We start from the raw sequence: 22,449 nt of genomic DNA, 5'->3' as shown, positions 1-22,449 counted from the left end.
GGAACAATTTATTAAGGATCACAGGGGATTCTCCGTCACTGACAACTTTAAAATAAAGATAAGACTTTGGATGTTTTTCTAAAACATGCTCTATCTTGGGGGGAGTTCTAGGGCCGGTGTTGTGTGTCAGATTAGATGACCACAGTGGTCCTTTCTGGCCTTAGAATCTAAAAGCTAAGTATTGACCAAGAAGTGTACCAGCTGGTGAAGAGCAGGAAAGAAGTTCCTTCATATTAGTAGAGTAAGTAAATGGAAGAGAGAGAGAGAGAGAGAGAGAGTCTGCATTACAATGCAGAGGTGAAAACTAGGCACTTTTATGAATTGTGTTATGCTAAACAGTGATGTTAAACTTGGATTACACATTAGTGTATGTTAAAAAAAAAACCCCAACAAAAAAAACCAATCATGATTTCCTGTAAAAGGAGGGTTTAAAGTTTGGAATTTAGAAAGGAGGAGTTCCTTCTCTAGCACAGAGTATAAAAGAGACCCTTTGGTGAAGGAGTACAGCAGCCAAGTTCTATGGAGCAAGTTCCTCAAGCTATGTCATGGTCCGCTTGCATCATCCAGATGGTACAAGAGGAACCATAATCTGCCTGCAGATGCCTAGAGATGTTCCTGTCTCAGACAGAACATGACTGTGGCAATAGTATGTCAGATGCAGGCCTTACTCTTTGCGGTCTATTGTAGCGGGCCAGAGATTCCAAGGCTAGAGGGGACAACTATGATCATGTAGCCTGACCTTCTGCATAATACACACCCTAGAACTTTGTGGAGGCACAGGTATTACTAGGCCTACTGGAATTTCAGTTCAAAGGGGACAAAAGTACTTGAGCAGAAAAATGTAAGCATGAAGTGCGAAAAAGCCATCCCAAATTTATTCTCAAAAACATCAACAGAAATGCATCAGATACTCAAAACTACAGAATTCTTAAGTCATACATTCACAATGCAGAAACTTGACACTTGGGATGCCTTTGGCATGTTCGACGTAACAATATCCATTTTACAGTGTAAACAGGTACTGTTGTGTTCTTACTTACAAGTCCAGCAGGAAAGGCACAACATGGCAAAAATAGATCATAAACAAGAATCAGGTGCAATAACATTACACAAACTTTTGGTAATCTGCATTTTTGGGGGGGGAGGGGGAAGCCTTCCACAATTGAGACTGGACTCAAACATTTCCTGCAGTCAGAAATCAGACTTCTTTCCATCATTCAGTCCTTTAATACCAAATGCTTAGTTGGTCTTCAATCTAGCTTTAGATTTTGTTACCTATACAGATCCAGCAAATGTAAGAAGAGTGAAAAATAAGTCCATGAAGTCTTCAGGTGCTTCCACTAATACATCAGGTTTTGGTTTCATATAGTGCATGGAAGCATCTGCTTGAATCTCAGTTCATTACAGTGGTCATTTATAGAAAAATAGACACTACATCTACAAAGAAAAAAAAATGAGGTAGATAACTTAGAATCCAGAGGGCTATCCTAATAACCTTCATACAATACACATGGGTCACCATGGTTTTGTGATGTAATGCAAGTGCACAAATCACCAAGAAACTTAATGACCAAAGTGGGAATGCCATCCAAAAAAACCCCACAAAACATTAAACTTAGGTGTGAGTACTTTTGTATTTAAATACAGGTTTAAACAAACTGATCTCCTAAATAACTCAAATTTAAAAAAAAAAAAAATTCCCCTTGCTAAAGGAAACCAGTTCCAATGCTTAGATGCAACAGTCATCTGAGATTCCTTGCAGAGCTTTCAGACCTGACCTTCTCTTTCTAGAGGAGAAAAAAGAGGGGGTGGGGGGAAAGAGGAGAAGAGAGAGGAAAAAGTATACACATACCTACCCATGCTTCTTCAGGGCTCTTGGTACAAATAATATTTTAGGAGAAACTGCACATCTTTGGAAGGAGTAGTTTTGGCACTGTTCTTAAGGGACTGTCCACGTAGTAGTATTAAATAAGCAGCAGTCAACAATACAAGAGTATTCAATTATTAGGAGCAATGATCAAAGGGGAAAAAAAAAAAAAAAGCTAGTAAAAGATCTTTTTACAGCTTCCGAGGCAAATAAAAAAAAAAAAAACAAAACAAAAAACACACAACTGTAGCCTTATAGTAAAAAGTACATTAAAAAACAAAAACCCCACACAAAGACTATTTCTAAAAGGGTGGCAGACATTCTAGAATATTTACCCGCATAATAAGTTTTCATGTCATCCGTAAATACAAGTTTTTCCATGAACAGTAGGTTGTTTCTACTGTGTTCCAAACCCCCAAAGATTTCAGAGGCAGATGTTAAACAGAGGCAAATGTTATAACCTTTGGAATTTGAAGTTGTGAAACTTCTGTAAGGCTGTATACATTAAAGTCACACATAACAAGGAATACTTTGCAAGACCCGCATCTTTCCAAATAAGAGGATTTTTTTTTTTTTATTACTACTTTTGCAAAGCAACATCATGATTGTACTGTGGGCAACTCTTACAAAGACAACCATAAAATCGTTTGCATGTCAATAGGAAAATAGGAGGTTGAGATGGAATCTCTTAAAAATATATGTTTGTATATATATTTGCTCTTTCTGCATTTCATCTTCACAAAGAGTTTTTCTAACTAACAGCAATTTTGTTCTCCTCCATGAAGTGAGGGAACTGGTGTTTTGGCACATTGTCTGCAGCAGCACCACCAGCCTTCTCCATATCCGAGCTAATTCCAGACTGGGACACATCTATCTTGGAGACTGTTGCAGTATTTATTGCAGAGCCACCCCCAATGGTGACTGGAAGGGAAGGTATGCCACCACTCTGGATCACTGAAATCTCATTAGTCTTCATTGCCAAGCCATTGCTGAGTACCGCTGCATACTGGTTCCACACTGTGGGATCAATGTTCACTGAAGAAGGCACTGTATCCTTTGGAAACATTTCAGATACCTTCTTTGGATCATTCCCCAACAGAGCCATGGGATTATCAATGGATAATCTTCTTCCACGCCTGGCAGAGTTATTCCACATGTGAGTTCCAACATGGACCTTGCAGAAGAGGGGGTAGGAGAAGTTAGAAGATGAGAGCTATCATAATTCTTAGCTCCTGTTCTAGTCTATCCAAGTTCTTATACCTCACCAGCACTATGGTATCTGAGCCTCAAGATAAAGTAAAGCCAAACATTCAGAGGAATGTTTATGTAGTTCTGTACTCAAACTACAGCAAAATCTTTGTTACTGTAGAATGGCTTATATGCCCTACATGTTCTTGTTTACTTTCACCTGAAGTAGAACAAAAAGAGGGAAAGCAAGAACAGAAGTAGTCAGTTACTTAGTGCATGGGAAGAGTTTATTTTTTCCTCTACACAATTTAAAATACATTGGTTCTTAAGAATAGGCTACAGGGAATATTGGCAAGTGGTGCTGAATTCAGGCAAGGACAGGACTTTAGAAGTGGTTTTACAAAAAGCTTAGCAGGAATAGAATTTTGGCAGCTAACACTCCTGTGTAGTTGGAAAACACAAATGGCATATTACTGCACAAAAACATAGAACCTCCTGAAAGACCATCCACTTACAAACAAGCAGCTATCCGTGCCCAGTCTTCATTTTGTTTTCTAAGTTTGAGCATCTTTCTCTCCTCCTCCACTCCTTATAGAGTGCTTATGCAAAGACTGTTAAAGAGGAAGAATCTTGAAGCTCTACAGTGTCAAACCATAGTGTGGGTGGGGAAGCTAAGTGTTCCTTAAAAGATAAATGGATTAATCTGATAAACAGGAGCACAATAGGCAATTTTTTGTGCTTAACTGAAATCCCTGAACGTTGTTTGTTGCAGAACTTTGCTCCAGTGACAGCCATTTCAACAGGGGACTCTCAATGTGCTCCAAACAATAGTGGAGCCTATAACATGTTCCATTAAGGTGAACAATGATCATTGCTTAAAAGTGTTGGTTGGGTTTGAAAGAATCAGATCAAATACAATTTTGGTTTTTTAAAACAGGGTTTTTCCCTGTATGCTGAGGTATCTAGATATGGGCTTCGGCTACTAAATTCAGATTCCAAACCTACACCCTGGTTCAGGAGCATTTGGAGGCAGAGTTGCTAAAAAAAATAAAAAAATAAAAGCAGTTATAAGTTGCAGTTAAAAGTTACAGTTCTTCCCCTACAGGTTTTTTAAAAAAAAAAAAAAAAAAAAAAAAAAAAAAGTAGATTTAGGCTGATCAAGGCCTATTAGAGAGCTGAATGGATGATCCTTGCATATTGTGAAACTATAGCAAAGTCTGTCTTAAATGACCACCCAGGGGGCCAGGAGAAATTATTAGTGGTCATCTTTAAAGTCTGGACGATTATATTAGAAGGAATAGAAGCATTTGAGAGAGGTTGTTTAAGAGACTCTTAGTGAAGGTGATTCCAAAGGCAGGCATCAGCATACCTCAGCCCCCTTAAGAATTGCTTACCTTCAAGTTTCCTTTTGTGGTAAAGGCTCTCCCACAGATGGTGCATGCAAATGGCTTTTCACCAGTATGGGTCCGTTCATGAATCTGAAGAGCACTTGCAGAGGAGAAGTTCTTCCCACACGTAGTGCAGATGTGCTGTTTAGCTGGACGGCAAAGCTTAGGCCGTGGCACCAGGAGAGGGGGAACACCAGGTGATAAAGTTGGTGGGCCAATAAAATGGCTAGTGCTAATAGGACGCTCACTAGGCATTTCCACTTTTATGAGGGCTGGTGGTGCCCTGACAAAAGCAGCATGAATGCTGCTGTGACCTGAAGAGAAAGAACACACACATTAGGCTACCACCACTATACATTTCAGCTCTGTTTAAGCTTTGGAAGCAAGATATTGGGTCCAGATTTTTGAAGGTGCACAAGCCCAACACTCAATGCACATGCAAGCTGTAATTTGCAGGCACATAGGTGCTAATGGGTTGTACATCTGTTTGAGGCAAGAGGGAGACGGGGTTCTTCAAATGTGTCCCTTTGTATTCAGGATTTAACAACTTTCTCCCTGATCCAAAAAGCTCAGACACAGTATTCACGATGCGAAGTTTACACTTCATATACTAGTGCTGAACAGTCTATTCCATGGTTTATCAACACTGAAGTGTCTGGTTTAGAGAGCTAATTAAATAACTTTAGGACAAAATGCAAGATACTGAACACAACTCCCATTGCAGTAAATGGGATGAGTGTGTGATCACTAGGCAGCAGGGGGTTACAATTTGAAAACTTGAGTTGTGTGTGAGAGAGAGACTTTACCTTCAAATGGGAATTTGAAACTAGGAAGGAGATTTTCAGTGGCTTGCAGAGCAACAAGCACCATGTGCCTTTTGAAAAGGAACCAAACCAGCAGGATGGGGGTCTTACTCCCACTGGTCCTCTGAGGAGCTCCCCTCTAGATGGTTTTGTTAGTTGTGGGGAAATGCAGCTACTGGTCATAAACTCACCATACTCTCCATTTGGGAAGTGTAACCCAGGTTCTTCTTTGATGACCTTTCGACCAATATTGCCATAAGTTAGATCCAAAGCGCCAGCCCCTTCCATCTCTGCAAGATGGTTTTCAGGGCCCTCAGCTTTATTTCCCATGCCAGCATCTTCCTGACTATTGAAACTTGGTGACTTTGACCTAATGCTTTCAGACTGGCTATTGGCTGGGGACAATGCCTGGAATGAAGCAGATTCAGAGGCGGCAGGACTCCTGCCATTTTGATCATCTGGATCACCCGCCACAGAGGAAGAATCATTTGTCATGCCATCACTTTCTGCTGAACCATTGTCGCTAGACTTCAGGCTGCTTTGCCGTTGCAAGTTCAAAGCTGAATTTACCATTTTCATTTGGTTCTCCAGAGCTGCAATTCCAGAAAATGCTGGGCCTGGAGATTCTGACTGGGCATCATATGGAATTGGTGGTTTCAAAGAGTTGCTAGGGCCATCCTGAGAATCTAGGTCTTCTTCCATCTCTATGTTTTCCATGTTCTCTCCTGGGCGAGTCAGGTCTCCATTCTTCTCAGTCACAGCAGGATCCAGATCAGTATCACAAGTGTTTTCCTGCATAGGTGTATTGGGAATTTGTCCCCCCATATGCATGCGAATATGCTGCTGCAACACAACTGCATTTGTAAACTTCTTCTGACAAATTGGACAGGAATGTTGCATCTTTAGGGGGGTGTTTGCCCGGTGGACACCATAATGAGTCTTAAGGTTACCTTTTGTTGAGAAGGCACGGCCACAAATTTTACACTTGAATGGCCTCTCTCCAGTGTGAGTACGGTAATGCATTTTGAGTGAACTCTGGCAGCTCAGCACCCTGTGACAGATGAGGCACTCATTGGGGTCTGTGGTGGACTTGTCAATATTCTCAACCAATTGCTGTAGCTTAGATGTTTCTGAACCTTGCTCACTTGCTCCACTTACATGGAAGACACTCACACTGCAGCTAGCTTGCGGTGAGCTCAGGCTCTGCTCAGTTCCAGACTCGTGACTCGCTGCTCCTGATGAGGAAGAACCACCTTCACTTTCTGGAGAAGGCCTTGGCTGCATGTCACTTGAAAACGTGCTGGCAAGAGACTCCTTGATGCACGCTAGACTGGAGATATTCTGAGGCAAGCCAGTGCCTACTGAGGTAGGTAGTGATGCCAGAATAGGCTTGCTGTCCACAATTAGGTTAGACTCATCCAGTGGTACAGACATTCCATATGGGATTCCACTGCTGGTGGGCACATTGTCCAAATGCTCAGGTACTGGATAGGGATTCATTTTAATGTGAGGGTACTTATCTTTATGACGCTGAAAATGCACTTTAAGGTTTCCTTTGGTTGTAAATCTGTTACCACAAATGTTACACTTGTAGGGTCTTTCACCAGTGTGGGAGCGGAGGTGTATCTGCAAAGCACTATCGTTGCCAAAGACCTTGCCGCAGAACTTGCACTTGTGTTTAAAGAAAGGTTCTTCAGTGTTTGGTTTGCTCTCAGACACGCTGATATTGGGTGGTTTCCCTTTCCCTTTCTTTGAGGGATCAATCACTGAAGACACTGCAGAGAGTGGGTTTTGGAAGATAACAGAGCTGGATGATTGAGGTAGTAAAGGGTTTGGAAAACGAGACATAGAACTTGGGAGGCTTCTGTTTGCTTCAGGTTTCAGGGAGAAGGAAGAAGAAAGCCCACTGGCTACTGAGCCAGCAGTTGGAATGACCATGTTAGAATGAGGTAGTTTTCCATGCTTCAAGGATTCCAGTGATAGGCTTTGGCTTCCAGCTTTTTGTCCAATTAAAGCAACAGCAGCAGACAGCTGCTGAGACATCTGAGCACCCAAAGCTTTTAGTGGATCAGTAGCAGCTACTATTGAAGGATGTAGGGCATGAGGAGCCATCATGGCAATTTGGATACGGATTTGCTCCGTGAGCTGAATTTGCTGGAGTTGCTGCTGCTGCAAGCACACGAGCTGTTCAAGGATCATTGGAATAGCATTAAAACTAGCTGCTGAGGAAGAGACAGCATCAGAGGTACGTTGATTCACAGCCACTTTAGTGCCACGTATTGTCTGCAAAGTCACATTAGTGTTTGGTACTTTGGATTTTGGTAAATAACGTAGTCCATGAGTTGCAGGAGTAACAGGAGGTTCTGTTTTTAGATACATTCCTCCCACTGCTTCAGTATCAACTTTCCCCTCTCTCTTCTCCACAGAGCCTGGGCAACTCTTTGACTGACTGTCCTTGGCTGGCTGGCTATCCTGTCGATCATTTGGAAAGCTCTCTGTAGAGGCTCCAGGGAAGTCTTCAGGGGGTATTGTTCCTTCACTATCATTCATGATTAGGACAGGTGGATTTTTAGTGCAATTTTTCTTATGCTCAAGAAATTCAGAGAGATCAAAGAACTCTGCACAACATTTCTCACAGATATTGGTTTCCTCTGTTCGGCACCTTTTGGAACTCATTTCACCATCTCCATCACCTGGGGCGTTTTGTGGACTCCCTGGGGGGGAGTGGGGGAGGGGGGGAGAAGAGAAAAAAAAAAAGTCAAATATTCCATATGTATACATAAGCACATGGGTAAGTTTTTTTTCCAGGTTAAGGCTGTAAGTAAGCCAAGAATTTAAAAGATATAAAATGCAAGATAATGGGAGCTTAAATACATGGACCAAATGCAAAACTTTGGAGATGGGATTCCCAAGTCCTATCCCAAGCTCTGCTACTGATTCCCTTTGTAGCTTGCTCAAAGTCACACTACGTCGCTTGTCTGTGAAAGTGGTATACTTTCCTACCGTCTTCCTTCTGAGGGAAAGAGGAGCGTTGTTACTTCCTAATTCAAATGGGGGAAACTAGGTCACTAGAAGTCTCTTTACACATGTAAAAATAGAAATGGGTGTTCTAAGAGTGCTTGGATGAGTTCTTTTTTAAACAACTCAAGGCAAGAAAGTAATGGAGTGCATACAAGATTGTTTACTTTGTATTTAAAATTCATAATTATGTTATTTAGAGGGTCAATGGCCAAATTCTAGCAAGGCCATATGAAGCTGTGAATCACTAGAATTACCATACATCGTAACTGCCTTCCATTTGATAAAGATTCCATTGAAGCACATAACCACTGCAGATAGAAACAATGTAGCTGCAATTATTCTCCCATATTACAGTATACTAAGTATTTTATGAAAAGGGTTGATAGAACGAATAAACCTGGTGTTATAGCCCATATACTAGAAATCAATGGAGAACTAACCATGTTAAATAGATTACAGCTCTTATAATAATGAGACTTTTTGACAGGAACCACTTCCTTTCAAGCAAATCAGACTGTATAAAACACAAGACAAATCTTTGTGTGAATACTAGTTTAATTTAATGCTACTTTTAAGGGAAAGGGCTAATAAAGCCTACATTTTTAACATTTATGTGGAACAACTTTAAAGCTTCATCTTGTTCTAAGAGCATAATGTGTTTAAAACTTTATTATATACACACACACACACACACACACACACACACACACACACACACAATTTTAGCAATCAGCATATACCAGAGGTTGCCAAACTGCAACTCTTTTATAGTTAAAGTGTGGCTCACAGAGCCTGCTCCCCTCCCCCACCTACCAGACTGGCTTCTGCCCTGCAGTGGGGCTAGGGGCTTCTGCCCTCCAGGAGGTGCCTGCTGGGGATCCGGCCCCACTCTTGCTGAAACCCTGAGCACCAACACATACCTCCCATGGGGCTGAAGCCCTGAGCCCCACCACTCTACTGCAGGGCAGAAGCCCAGAGCAGGCTCTTGGACTTTGAGCCGCATATGATAATCTTCAGGAGGATCAGAGTGTAGGCCAGGAGTGGCCAAACCTTTATAGAAAGGGGAAGTAGTATAATAATTTAACACTTGTAGTGAGTTGTCCACTCTAGATACTCCAAGATGGATTTGCAGAGTTGTTGGAACTACGTTGGTCTCAGAACATTGGAGAGACAAGGTGGATGTTGTTCAGTGTCACCAAATTCTTTTGACTTTTATGACAACTATCAGGATATTTGGTATATGCAGTGTAGTTGTAGCTGTGTTGATCCCAGAATATTAGGTGGGAAGGTACTATCTTTTATTGGACAAACTTCTGTTGGTGAAAGAGACAAGCTTTTGAGCTACACAGAGCTCTTTTCCCACCTTGTCTCTGTACCAGGTGGGTTGCAAGATAAGCATTCCACTGTGAACTACACTCACTTTGGGATTTATGCAACAGTACTCGCCTGTCAGAGACAGTCTGTGGGGTGCAGGAAGCAGAAAGCTTATGTTTTGTAAATTAGAAAAGAACCCAGGTGTGACCACTTCCCCCTTCAATGTGCCAAAAGCTGAAGAGGAATTTTCCTGTTTTTCCAGACTTTTCTGGTTCCCCTCCCCTCCAAACTACGTAGACTTTTTAAAATTCTGCAGAAAGATTTGAGGGGAAAGTTTTACCTTGGTCTGAAAAAGGTGTTAACACTCATCCAAATGACCCTGATTTAGAGCCTTAAGTTCCTTAGGTCAGTGGACACCCAGGAGCCACTCATCAACTCACCATTGATGAGTTATGTCACATTTATTATCCCAACTTTAACAAGAGATTCCACAGTAATCGTATACTTCCATCAGTTGTGTTTTCACCTCAGAAGGCTGCGGCCCTATTTTATTCGTTAACAAGTTCCCCTTTCCTGCCACCACCTATACACACAGCATTTGAGACATTCTATCTTCTACCAGGAAACCATAAAATGCCCTCTGGCCACACACTGTGTGACCCTTTGATCATAGAGGCACTTTGTTTGAGTTCCGTCTTTATAGGTCAATTGTGTAGAGGCCTGACATTGTATGGCTTCAGTAGGAGTTCAGGGTGTTCAGCACCTCACAAGATCCGGTCCAATAATGCCAATAACCCAGAGAGCAGAGTTATTTCAGTAGTATTGGACACTGCATTTTAGTAACTAGACTATAGAGTAAGTTATGATTATCAGAGATGGTTGATAAGCTTAATTTTCCAGCTTACTTTAAAAAGGGTTCAACTGCAAAATAATTACAGCCCCTATATCAGAGATCTAGGTTACCAGGCTGCACAACGTGCATCTTGTGTGTGCAAGGGGAGGATTTGCATGGACAGACATTTTTACACCTACAACTCAGGCAAGTGTATATAGTTTGGGCCAGAATAATTTCATGGTGGAGGATGCGCCAAACCTTGACATTTGGCTAGAGTAACAGAGTGTGTGTGTGTGTGTGTGCGCGCGCGCGAGAGAGAGAGACACACACACACTTTTATCAGCAATGAAAATGCAAAAGTGTTTAGTGTTGAAATCTGTAGTTGCCCACAGAATGAAAGGCTTTGAAGGAGTTTCCTTAAGCTAGGTCAGGTTAAGAAAAATTCACAACATTATAGTGAAGAGAGATATAATCTCTGCCTTACAATAGCTACCAAAACAAGGCCTGTATAAGAGCAACTGAAGTAATATGTGCCTCAGTGTAAGGGGCCTGAAGGGGAGTATGGACTAGGAGGTGACCTCTTGGGTGCCTTCCAGCCCTACATTTCGGATTAGCAGAACTGCACATCAAACACAGAGGCCAGGTCTACACTACAGACCTACATTAGTATAATAATGTCCTGTAGGGGTGTGAAAAATCTGCACCCTTGAGCGACACAGTTATACCAACCTAATCCCCCATCTAGACAGTACTATGTTAACAGGAGAAGCAGCTACTGCCTCTCAGGGAGGTGGATTAACTATCCTAAGAGGGAGGAATTCCTGTTGGTATAGGAGTGTCTTCACTTAAGCAGTACAGCCACACAATTGCATCAATGCAGCTTGACTGATGCAGCATTAAGTGTAGACCTGCCCTGAAATACACAAAACAGAGCCTCTCTGCAAAGAAAGAAAAATACAAACCACACAAAGCATTTCCTCCCCCCCAAGCAACTCTCTTAAATCAGTTTTTAAACCTAGGGATATATAGCCAGGCAGTCCCCTAGCACTTTACCTTTTGCTTAGATCATGGTGACCAACTCTCAGTGTTACACCCAAAATATACAATCAGCTCTCCAAAGAAATAAGAAATAAACCACTATAGCTAAAAATTCATTTTTCACTGAAAAAATTTCAGTCGGAAATACAAGTCTCCTAAAATAGTATATGGGGCCCAGCTTGATTCAGGACTTGGTCAACAGAAAGGGACCAACTGAGGTCAAACATGGAAATTTTAGAACTCCATACATTTAGTTCTACCCTTATCAATGATGAGGGAGAGTAAAATGGAGATTTTTTTTATTAAAAAACAAAAAACAAAAAACAAATAGAAAAAACCCCACTTTCCTTCCTGGAACTAAGATGCACGCTGACTCAAAAGGCTTTTTAGGCTCAAAGTTTCACAAGAACAAACTCACTCCAATCCAATACGTAACCCACAAAGTTGCAGGTTAACACACCACTGCCTTCGTTCCAAACACTTGCAAATTTGGGATTAAGGCAGTGAGGTTTTTGTTCTGCCTTCAAAAAACCAAAACCCCTCCCCTTCAAAGTTATATTTAACTTGACTGGATTAGAAAAATAAATGTGAATGGTAGTGTCCCCCTTGTATTGATAGTAGACTTGTTTTGGCAGATGAGTGCCTTGTATCAATTGAAATTAAACTGGTAAACAATGGGAAGCTATGGACCTAATTTGTAAACCCCCTCACACATATTCCAAAAGGTGGAACAAAAATGTTGAGCACAAAATTTTTCACGAAATGGGAGATCTTGGTTTCTGGCCAGCCCTAGTTAACATCCCTCCCACAGCCATCTGATACTCATGTGGTCCCATATTGCTCAATTGTTTCCCTATTTTTGACAATCTCACATTCACTGGGTCTCAGAAGATCTGAATTCAATTCCCAATATAGACTCCTGGGTAACCCTGGGAAAGATAGTGAGGCACAGCCTTCCTACCCGCCTCCAGATCTCCTCCCAATTGTGATACTGAGGATACTTTTGTGCCTCACAGGGCAGAGGGTTGAATATAAATGAATCAATATTGGCAAGTTGGGTGAGGTAATGTCTTTTTTTGGACCAACTTCTGTTGGTGAGAGACTCACACAAAGCTCACAAAGCTTTTGAGCTCACACAAAGCTCTTCTCCTGGTCGGGGAATCTTAAGGCTAATCTTCACTGGCAACGCTAAAGCGCTGCTTGCTTTGCCAGGTTGTGGCGCAGCCCTGGGAGAGCTCAAAAAACCCACCTCCACAAGGAGTGTAGCTCCCCGCTCTGGGGCACTGTTTACGCTGGCGCTTTACAGTGCTGCAACTTGCTGCGCTCTGGGGGTGGGGTGTTTTTTCACACCCCTGAGCGAGAAAGGTGCAGCACCGTTAATTATCAGTGTAGACAAGCCCTTAGGCCAGGTGTACATTACAGACTTATGACTGTATAACAACATCACTCAGGGGTGTGAAAAATCCACCCCGAGAGACATAAGGCTATGTCTACTATGTCTACACTGCGCAACTTTTAGCGCCACAGCTGTGCTGCTATAGCCATGCCGTTAAAAGGCACACAGCATACCTGCTGTTTGTCAGCGGGAGAGAGCTCTCCCACCCACAAAACTTCCAACCCCAATGAGTGGTATTGTCCACAGGAGAGCAGTCCTGCCAGCTCTTCACACCAGCACTTGTCAACAAAACTTTTGTCTTTTGGGTGTGTGTGTGTGGTTTCTGTGTTTGTGTTTTTTAAAAACACACCATTGAACAAAATAAAATTTGTCTTTCACTTGCCAGCGTAGACAAAACCATAGTTAGACCAACCTATCTCCCAGTGTACACAGTTCTACAGTAACTCCTCGCTTAACACTGTAGTTATGTTCCTGAAAAATACTACTTTAAGTGAAATGGTGTTAAGCTAATCAAATTTCCCCATAAGAGTTAATGTAAAGGATGGGGGGGGGGGGGCGGTTTTAGGTTCCAGGGAGATTTTTTTCTACCAGACAAAAGATTAATGTACATATACAGTACAAATTGTAAATAATTTTAAACAATTTAATACTGTACTCACCAATGATGTTTGTGAAGCTTGGTTGAGGCAGGGGGTGTAGCGGGGGTCAGGCCGCAGGGGCTTAACCCATTCCCCCCCGCCAGGCACGCTCCTTCTGGGGAGTGGGTCGGGGGCTTCCCTGCTCCCCGGCTGGAACGCTAAGCGTACCGGGGCCCCCATGCCCTGACCCCGCTCCCCGGCTGGAACGCTAGGCGGACCGGGGCAAGCCAAACAAACAATCTTATAATGTAACATAATGCAACTTTAAATAGATCAGCAACTTAACAAAACAATGTTAACCAGGATGATTAAGTGTATGCCAGGAGACCACCAACCAACATAGGTACTGCCTCTTGGGTGAGATGGATTAACTGAGCCAACAGGAGGAGGTCAGTGTAATAGGGCTTGTCTACATTGGCAATTTACAGTGCTGCAGCTTTCTCGCTCAGGGGTGTGAAAAAACACCCCCCAAGTGCTGCAAGTTTCAGTGCTGTATACGTCCCTCATGGGGGTATTTTTTTTTTTTTTTGAGTGCTGGGAGAGCTCTCCCCCAGTGCTGTGCTGCAAGCACATAAGCCACTTAGTTAAAGCTCTGCCAGTGTACACCGCTTCAGTGATGTAAGGTGCAAGACTGTTTAGCATAAGTAGTAAACATATTTCAAGGGACCATTTATGGTAAAGTGGCCCATTAAACCTGTTCTTCCCTATGACTGGAGGCATGGTGGGGTGTTAGTGGAGTATAGATTATTGTAATAAACCATAAATCCAGGATCTATTCAGTCCATGTTTAATATTTAGCAAAAAGTTATGAATTTAAGCCCCCAGGCTTGTCTTTTGAAGGTATTGTGTGTCCTAAGGACAGAGTGACAATCGTGCATTCAATAGTAGTACTCAACTCTTTTACCATGATCAGAGAAAGACAAAAAGAGTGATGAGCTTCTCTCTCACCAACAGAAGTTGGTCCAATAAAACATATAACCTCCCCCATCTTGTCTCTCTATTATCCTGGAATTGACATGGCTATATCACCACCACAAATATTTGAGATCCTAGACATAGACCGGGGGGGGGGGGGGAGGGGGGAAGGGGAAGAAATTGCTCTCTTAAAATAAAAGAAATAAAAACCACCAGAGATCCTTGTTTTGATTTCTAGCTGCCACCTCCTCTTCCCAGTCTTGTAGGAACACTCCAGTGATTGCAATCAGGCCACCTCATTTACCAAAACATGCCTTGCTCTACCCACCCACCCTAGAAACAGTTATCAATGACATACTTCACAGTTTTAAAATGTAAAGTTACTTCTGTGCAAAGAAAGTTCACCATGCATGTCTACATCTGTGGAGACCTCTGTCCAAATACTATAACAGTATTTGTCAAGTAGCAAGGGAGTTCTGTTAGAACAGTTACTCATGCACTTAAGTTAACCCGCTCAAAAATGCTTCACAGGGATTGAACCTCTACTGTTTTCTATTCCCCCCCTCCCCACCTTCGAATTTCAGGAATGTTATCTCTCAGCATCTAGTTATCCAATAAGTTAGAAGAATGCAGTAAACCCAGCAGGGGTTTTAGATTCAATCACTGCCAAATGGATTGGGGGGAGTCCACTATTGTGTAGGATAAGGTGGTAATTTATAATAAGGTCTGATGAAATCTTTGGACTCAAATTTAAGTTTTTAAAAAAAGTTTCCTAAAGACAATTAATAAAATACCCCACAACTTTTACCTGATTTAATTTGATTTAGTGGGGAGCTATTGGAAAGAAGAGAGAGAAGAGGAGGGTAGTTGGTCAGAGATCATGAAACAAAACAAAAAACAAAACACCCACACACCAAATTTTAAAGTGTCTACTTCACAGTAACTGAAGTTAATACCCAGTGAGGTTTCTTCATTTTTACAGAAATTTGATCAGTTTATCTATTCTCACTTTCCCAATAGTCACTGTTAGCATAATCATACACTCCTTTTCTTACTTGCTTTCAAAAATTAATTTTAAATAATCAGTTTAGTAATTTCTAGTTTTGAAGGTCTCAACCAGCATTTAAAAAAATTAGACTAGACACTTTGTTCTCAAGTCTAGCAATGTCTGCAACAAACCTAAAGTGTGCCATTTTAAGCCTTTCAGGAAAAAAAAAACTTCACAAGCACTACGAAGAAAAATAGGATTGCATAAATGTGTCAAAACAGCTAACTACCAAGATCCACCTGCTTTAGTAAACTAGTTTGGCCCCCTCCTCAATTTTAAGAAATGCCAGTGTTCTATTTTAAAACATTTGAAGTTGCCAATAATGATTGCAGACAATGTAATTAAATCTCCCACAGCAGAATTCAGTCAATACCAGTTTCCTACCCAAGAATAACCAGACAAGAGACTTCTTGTGCCTCATGATAATATTTTTAGTTTATAGGTTGTGAATGGTCTTCCAAGGTTTTAATCTAACCTTGTTAACAAATCTTTAAGAGACCTAATTAGGTTAACCCAGAATATATTAAAGTTTCACAAAAACGCTTTGAAAATCTAAAGGTGCCAAATCATTTAGACAAATTTAAGACTCTAGCTATCCTTACATAAAAGAAGGATTTTGTAAAAACAGAGATAGCAACTCTTAAAAGTCTTATGACTAGATCTCAAAATTCCATGTCCTTGCATGATTAACCTTCTGGTGTAGTTTCAAAGGGCTTTAAAAACAAAAGTTACTGAATGCCATGACAAACCCCTTTAAAATGTCTGCAGTTACCTGCTGAGGCTCAAAACTGAGAGCTTTAGCAAACACATGTTCTGATGCTGCTATTAACAACTGAGCTTAAAAGGCCGAACAGTGGAGGGCACTCATGTATTACACTGAAAACAACATCCATTTCTGGGGATCGGGAAGGCAGGTTAGCTCGATCAAAAAATTACAAAAACGGTCTACTTTCTCCAGAACAAGAGATTGCAATTTAAAGCAGCGGTAGCGACAAACATGCAACTAAAATTCATTAGTTATTGGTGGCTGGAACAAATTAATCATTCCCTAAGGACATGTAAATAAGTAGGTTACCATCTGCCCCCAAACTATGCTAATTTAAAAACGGAGGTCGAAAAGTGCAGTGGTTAAAATAGGCTACAAAAGCTACCAACATTTTGGATTACAAGCTGCAGGTAAACCCGAATTCTTGCGTTTGCGGAGCGAAGAACATTTCTGAACCCAAGTTCAGGACAGACAGAGAGTCACTGCAACACCGAGTTATTTAATCTTCCCAGTGTGGAAAGAGCAGAACAGAGGACTCCTAAAGCCAATGCAACCTGCCTGGCTGCAACTCCTCGGAGTGGAGGAAAGTCTTTTGCTCTACCTGACCCACCACAGTTTCTTCCTCAGCGCTCAATTACTTCCACCAGCCTGTCCTTCGCCCATAAACAAGGCGGCCCTAGACCACACTTTAACACTAGTACAGTGTTTAAGACCAAGCTAAACGGCGCAAACCCCGCTGCCAAGGTCAATTGCATGAGAGTCCTAATTGTAAGCTTGACATCAACTTACCACCCACAGCAGGCAGGAGGAGGCAAAGGTTAGAGCAGCAGCTCTGTCAAAACGTCACATGCTGCAGGGTTTAGCAAGAGGACTTGATCAGTACAACCAATATAATGTTTCACTTACGTAAAAGGGAAAAAACAAGACAGACATTTTCCCCCTTCCAGTCAATCAGCCTGCCTTGCATGCTTCACCCAATGGCTAGAATTTACAGCTCTGCACAGATTAGCCAGCACCAGCACACCCCACAGCGAACAGTCATCCCTGGATGCAGTAATGTTGAATGAACCAACCTAGAGCTCTGTTAAATTCAAACATCACTAACTAGCTGTTAATTTAAACCGCAGCAACGGGCCACTGCAGACGTGTTAAATTCTCAAATTGGGCCGCACTGTTGATACAGTAATATTTCCATCAAACATAACCTGACCCGTCTCTGAGCGTTATCTGGCTTCACCTCACACCGACTCAATTTTGCAGCATAAATCATGTTTGCACCAGAAGTTCTGGAATCAGTGGCTCACATTTCTACGGGCTCATTAACAGACTGTTTACTGCATGAAACCCATTGTTTTGGGAAGCTACAACTAAGAATACCTCCTTTATAGCAGCATGAGCTGAGAAAATATATTTTGAGTATTATTACAGAACCCAACTGTTGGGATCCCAATGTGAATGGATGCCCAAATACAGTATACAACTTCACTTCTTAGCCTGGAAAGAAGTTTTTATTAATTATTAAAGAGTCGTATACTGCATTTTAAGAATCCTACACTTAAATGGCTGTAATCCAGTACAATGGGCATTTTAAACCCTTTTGTGAAAATGCAAATTTTCACTATGTGGTATTATTCTCAAGTGACCACCTGCTGATTTTTTTGACCTGTTAATCGATCACTAGGTTAGCAAAACCATTTTCAAGCACACTGCATTGTTCTCAGAGGTGGGTCTCAAATTGCTTTGCAAATGTTCTCTTGCAAAAGAGCGAGATAAGGGCTTGATTTTATTATTGCAATTATGCATATATTTGATCATTTCTCAGGCAATCTGGCAGGAATTTTAACTTTGTCATGGAGCTTCATCCCTTGGTATTTATGGACACACCTAGGTCAGAGAATATCTAGATTCTTCTGAAGAGTAGGAGATAAACTATGGTTAATCCTGAGTCCAGATTTTTTTTTTGGGGGGGGGGGTATCATGTCAAGGCTGTTTTATTTAGCTAAGAGGTTCATAGAGATGGTTTAACGCCCACCCACTTCTTCTGATCGTTATCACGAACAGTAGCGGAGAGATTTCTGCAACGGTTTCTATAACTTTGTTCCAAACTGGTATTGTAGGAGTGGAGAAAGAGCAACAACAGTCGGGTAGCTCTGGCTCAGGATGGGCGGCACACTAGCCCCATTCTGCGGGGGTGGGAGGAAGGTTAAGAATAGAGGGAATTCTGCTCAGAGATTCACCAGCAGGGCTTCTGAATAATACAAAGTTTGGGCGGGGCACTGGGGGAAGGGGCAACCCGTCTGTCCACAAGTCCTTCAAGAGCAGGAGCCGTCATTCCCAGCTCTGAACACCATGTTATGAGTCTATGGGTGAAGGGGAAGCTACCATCCAACTTCAAAAGACCTTTGGGGGGAAACGTTCAAAGTTTTCTTTACAGATCGCCTAGTACCGTCAGTGACCCCTGGGTGGCGCAAGAAAGCAATTCAAGTTCCACAATAAATTAAAGTCAAGCAATGCGCTAGATTGGGGATACCGGGCTAATTTTGTCTGTTACAGATTGACAAGCCCCCCCCCTAAAAAAATGCCCATCGAACCTAAGGTAATGTAGCCAAAGCAAAAAAAGTTAGGATTAAAAAAAACCAAAAACACTCCACCGCACTCTGGGTATTTAATAGACCGACAGACATGCACACCCATCAGGCAGGTTCCAGAGCTGGTGCTTTAAATTGCTGTCCTTCGAGAATTTGCAAAATCATTAAAAAGCCCCGATAATACCGGTTACTCGAAAGGATGAGAAAACCCTTCTCTTCTCTCTCCCCCACCCCCTCTGGAGTAACTCTGCAGCTTCAGGAGAGTTATTAACCCTTTTGTTTCAGCACAGTGGGCAGAGATTTACATGTGGAAACATCACCTCCATCCCCCCAGCCTAACCATATGCACAAAGGAAAACAGTCATGCATTAAACATGGGATTTATTGCCTTCTGGCCAGCTTGCTGTTTCTTAAGTCACCATTAACCGGACCCAACAATTGGACATTTCGGCTCAAAGAAGGGGGGGGGGGGATAATAAGAACCCGAAACTCCTGCGGTTTGGGAATAAGCGGCTCCTGTTACATACATTGTTATTGATCATTTCTACCTATGGGGGGAAAAAAGTGATCAAGCATTGAATTTGGGGAATTATTTGAATATTTGACCTTTAAAGACACAAGAGCCGACCCACAGAATTACAGAGTCCAGCTTGCTTAGGGTTAATAAAATCCTGCGGACTCTCCCACCCTAAAGATCTCGAGGCAGTTGGTGCTTTAATAATAATAAAATAATCTGAACTATTTGCAAATCCCACCTTCATCTCTCTTGGGGACGGGACTGAAACTGACGATTCCTAATTGAGACCAGAGAAATTCACTGATCTACATAACCAGGCAAATTCAGTTCTAATAATACCAATCCCAAGAAGTTGCAGAGTTGATATCCAGTCGGTCAATAGGAATTATGGGATAAGTGGCATTAGATCTGCACAGTTTTTTTTTTTTTAAAAGAGTAGGTTGAAATTTAAACTGACAATTAACACTGAAGGTATCGGCCCATGCTGTCGTCTACAAGTGTTACAAATTCTCCCCAATTTAGCGATGCACCAACAGAAAAACCCTGGGAACATCTGAGAAGATGCTGCACAGTATCGATGAAACTTTCAAACAGGATCCAGGAATTACAACTCTGCCCAATTCGTTTCTAACTAACGACACTTATGCTAGGTGATCAATTCTTCCCCCCCCCCACCCATGATTTCCCCCTCTGCGCACCCCGCTCCCAAAGATCAGGGATAACTTCATTGCAAACGTAATTTTCCCTTCCTTTAAAAATACAAAGATCCAGAGCATCTAATAGTGGTTCCCGATATTAAAAGTCCCACACCACCCAAATAAAAAAAACACACGCACGCACACACCACGTTAGCTCACCGGAGTTATTTTAGGAAGTCGGAAATCAAAGATGGCTGGAGGTCAGGCTACAAAAGGTCCAGGGCGATTGTGATCTCCAACCAAACTAGCCAAAGCAGGGGTGGGTTTTTTTTGGTTTGTTTTTAAGAAATCCCCACCAAAAGAACCATAAAATAAATAGATCCAGAAAAACAAAACTAAAGCCTTTCCCCATGCCTGCGCTAAAGAGATGATTTGCAACTCCTTTCTGTCTCCCCCCCCCCCCAAAAAAAAATCTTTTCCGGCTGGGTAGGGTTTGGGGGTTCACCTTGCATTAGGCTACAACAAAACTGGCTGTACCAAGGCACGTAGCAGATCGCATCCTGCTTCCCTGGCGTGAGACAAGGTAGAGAGCCCGGATTCCTGTCTGGAGCCAGCACACGTTAAACTTTAAGGGGGATGGGGAGGAAAGGCTTTCACACACACCCAACGGGGACGGCAGGGCAACACACAGAGAGCTTGCGGCTGCGATCCGAGTGGTCAGCAAGGAGCAGCCATGGGGCTGGAGCTCTGGGCAGACCCACCGGACAGTTTCAAGGGTCGGGGGGGGGGGGGGGAGATCCCGTTGCGATTTCAGAAGAAAAAGGAGGATCAGGCCCGATATCAGTCGATCGATGATGGAAGATAAGTGAGGGGTTGGGGTTTTTTTTGGAGGGAGGGGGGCAGATTATGGGAATAAATGGTATAAACAACGAGTGGTCAGTGTGGGGTCATGATCTCGAGCGGAGTCCAGTGTGTGTGTGTGGGGGGGGAGGGGACGGAAAAAGCCACACACGCACCCACACAAAACCTCTTATTCCCTGGCTGATTTCTTTGCACATCAATTAAAGTTGGTAATTGGCAAGCCTCCGTCTCTTACTTTGCGCCTTACCACTTGCAGCATCTGGGGGCTCCTCCTCGGAGTTGATGTGCTGGGGTTTCGCCTGCTTGCGTCTCGACATGGTGCACAAGCATCGGGAGCAAAATAGTAGCAATTATTTTCTTCACAACAAATTCCTGGAGTTGGGAAATTACCCCCCTTGGGCGGAATGCGCATGTCAGAGTAATTATGATTATCAATAATGCATTGCGATTTATCATGGGTCCCTGACAGCTGATTGGCCTGAGTCCAAGGGCTCACAGATTATTCAAATAAGGTCCATTGATCAGGGAGCAGAGGGGAACGCTGGGCATTGTAGTTTTTCCCACTGCTGCTCTGTCCCATGCATGTGACAAAAGCGTGCGCTCCGAACATAGCTCTGGGGGAGCCAGTCTCATCATTTCCTACTACCTGATTGGATCATATTTCCTTTAAGGGGCGGGGGTGTGTGTGTGTGTGAAAGAGGAGCATGAATCCATCTTTGAGAGTAAACAAACAATCTGGCAGCCCGATTTTCTGGGCTATCCGAGGGACAAAACCTTTGTTATCTCACCTGTCCTTTTTATTGTCTATGCATGGCTTAAAGATTATTTTTTAAGTAAGCAGAACCTTGAAACAATGCAATGTGGAGGGCTAATTCTTCCGTTTGTCCTTAGATATGATGGGGAAAGCAAGGAGCGTGATCATGTGATTGCCCAACTGGATACATTGCAGGACAATATTATGGTGTATGGTAGGGATGGTATGAGACGTGGGAGGGGAGGATTTAAAAAAGCAAAACCAAGGATACAGAATAATGTTGTGTATGTAAACTACTGGCACATTGCTTTATTTTCTTTCAAATACCTTATTCAAGACTCACTTTCTTCTGGGAGGCTCACCAAAAATGGGTCAGTGAGAATAATTATTAAATAAATACAATACTGCAAAAAGTAGAGTAGATAACAAAAATAAAAAAAACCTTGGAATTTGAAAAACTACCAACGAAGAACAAAAACCTCTTTTAAAGGGCATGCACTTGCCCAAGTATAATCTCTCTGCTGTTTATTTCTGCCACTTATTACATCACATCTAAAGAGAGGCACTGATCTTGCAAACAGATCCATACCAGTAGACCTGCTGGAACCAGAGTCCCACTGAAGTCAATGTCTCTATGTGTGGATTTGGGTACAGGGTTGGAGCCCCATAGAAGTAAATTGGAGCCTTAGCTACTGATCTTGCAAAGTGTTCTCATGAGTGGAGGTTGGCTGTGCCCATTCTGACCCCCACTGTCAGTGGCAACAGGCATCTGCACAGGGGTAGAAGTTTCTGATGCAGAACTCCTTGCATGACTAAAAGCTTAGAATAGATGATAAACTATTTAGAGAATGCGCTGCAAAGCATTCAGAACCCT

The 22,449-nt window shown here is 42.4% G+C and overlaps 1 protein-coding gene across 11 annotated transcripts; it reads right to left on the bottom strand.

Annotated features, from left to right (window-relative positions):
- Positions 1-848: 848 nt before the first annotated feature.
- On the bottom strand, positions 849-21,257 carry SALL4 (spalt like transcription factor 4). Of its 11 annotated transcripts, none has more exons than XR_005288733.1 (5): positions 21,057-21,247; positions 5,438-7,960; positions 4,450-4,757; positions 1,853-3,041; positions 849-1,437 (listed from the first exon to the last, which is right to left on the bottom strand). XR_005288733.1 is itself a non-coding variant. In XM_038370487.2 (4 exons), exons 1-4 carry the CDS (start codon positions 21,136-21,138, stop codon positions 2,619-2,621), a joined length of 3,324 nt encoding a protein of 1,107 aa, XP_038226415.1. In that variant the 5' UTR covers positions 21,139-21,257; the 3' UTR covers positions 849-2,618. The 11 variants fall into 11 exon arrangements, 7 of the variants coding, with proteins under 7 accessions (XP_038226415.1, XP_038226414.1, XP_038226416.1 ...); XR_005288736.2 differs by having other exon boundaries at positions 1,857-3,041; positions 21,069-21,247; XR_005288734.2 differs by having other exon boundaries at positions 1,857-3,041; positions 21,057-21,228.
- Positions 21,258-22,449: the final 1,192 nt, after the last annotated feature.

Source organism: Dermochelys coriacea, chromosome 13, assembly GCF_009764565.3.
Source record: "Dermochelys coriacea isolate rDerCor1 chromosome 13, rDerCor1.pri.v4, whole genome shotgun sequence".
Taxonomy (NCBI): Eukaryota; Metazoa; Chordata; order Testudines; family Dermochelyidae; genus Dermochelys; species Dermochelys coriacea.
This window is presented reverse-complemented; position numbering and strand designations above follow the sequence as displayed.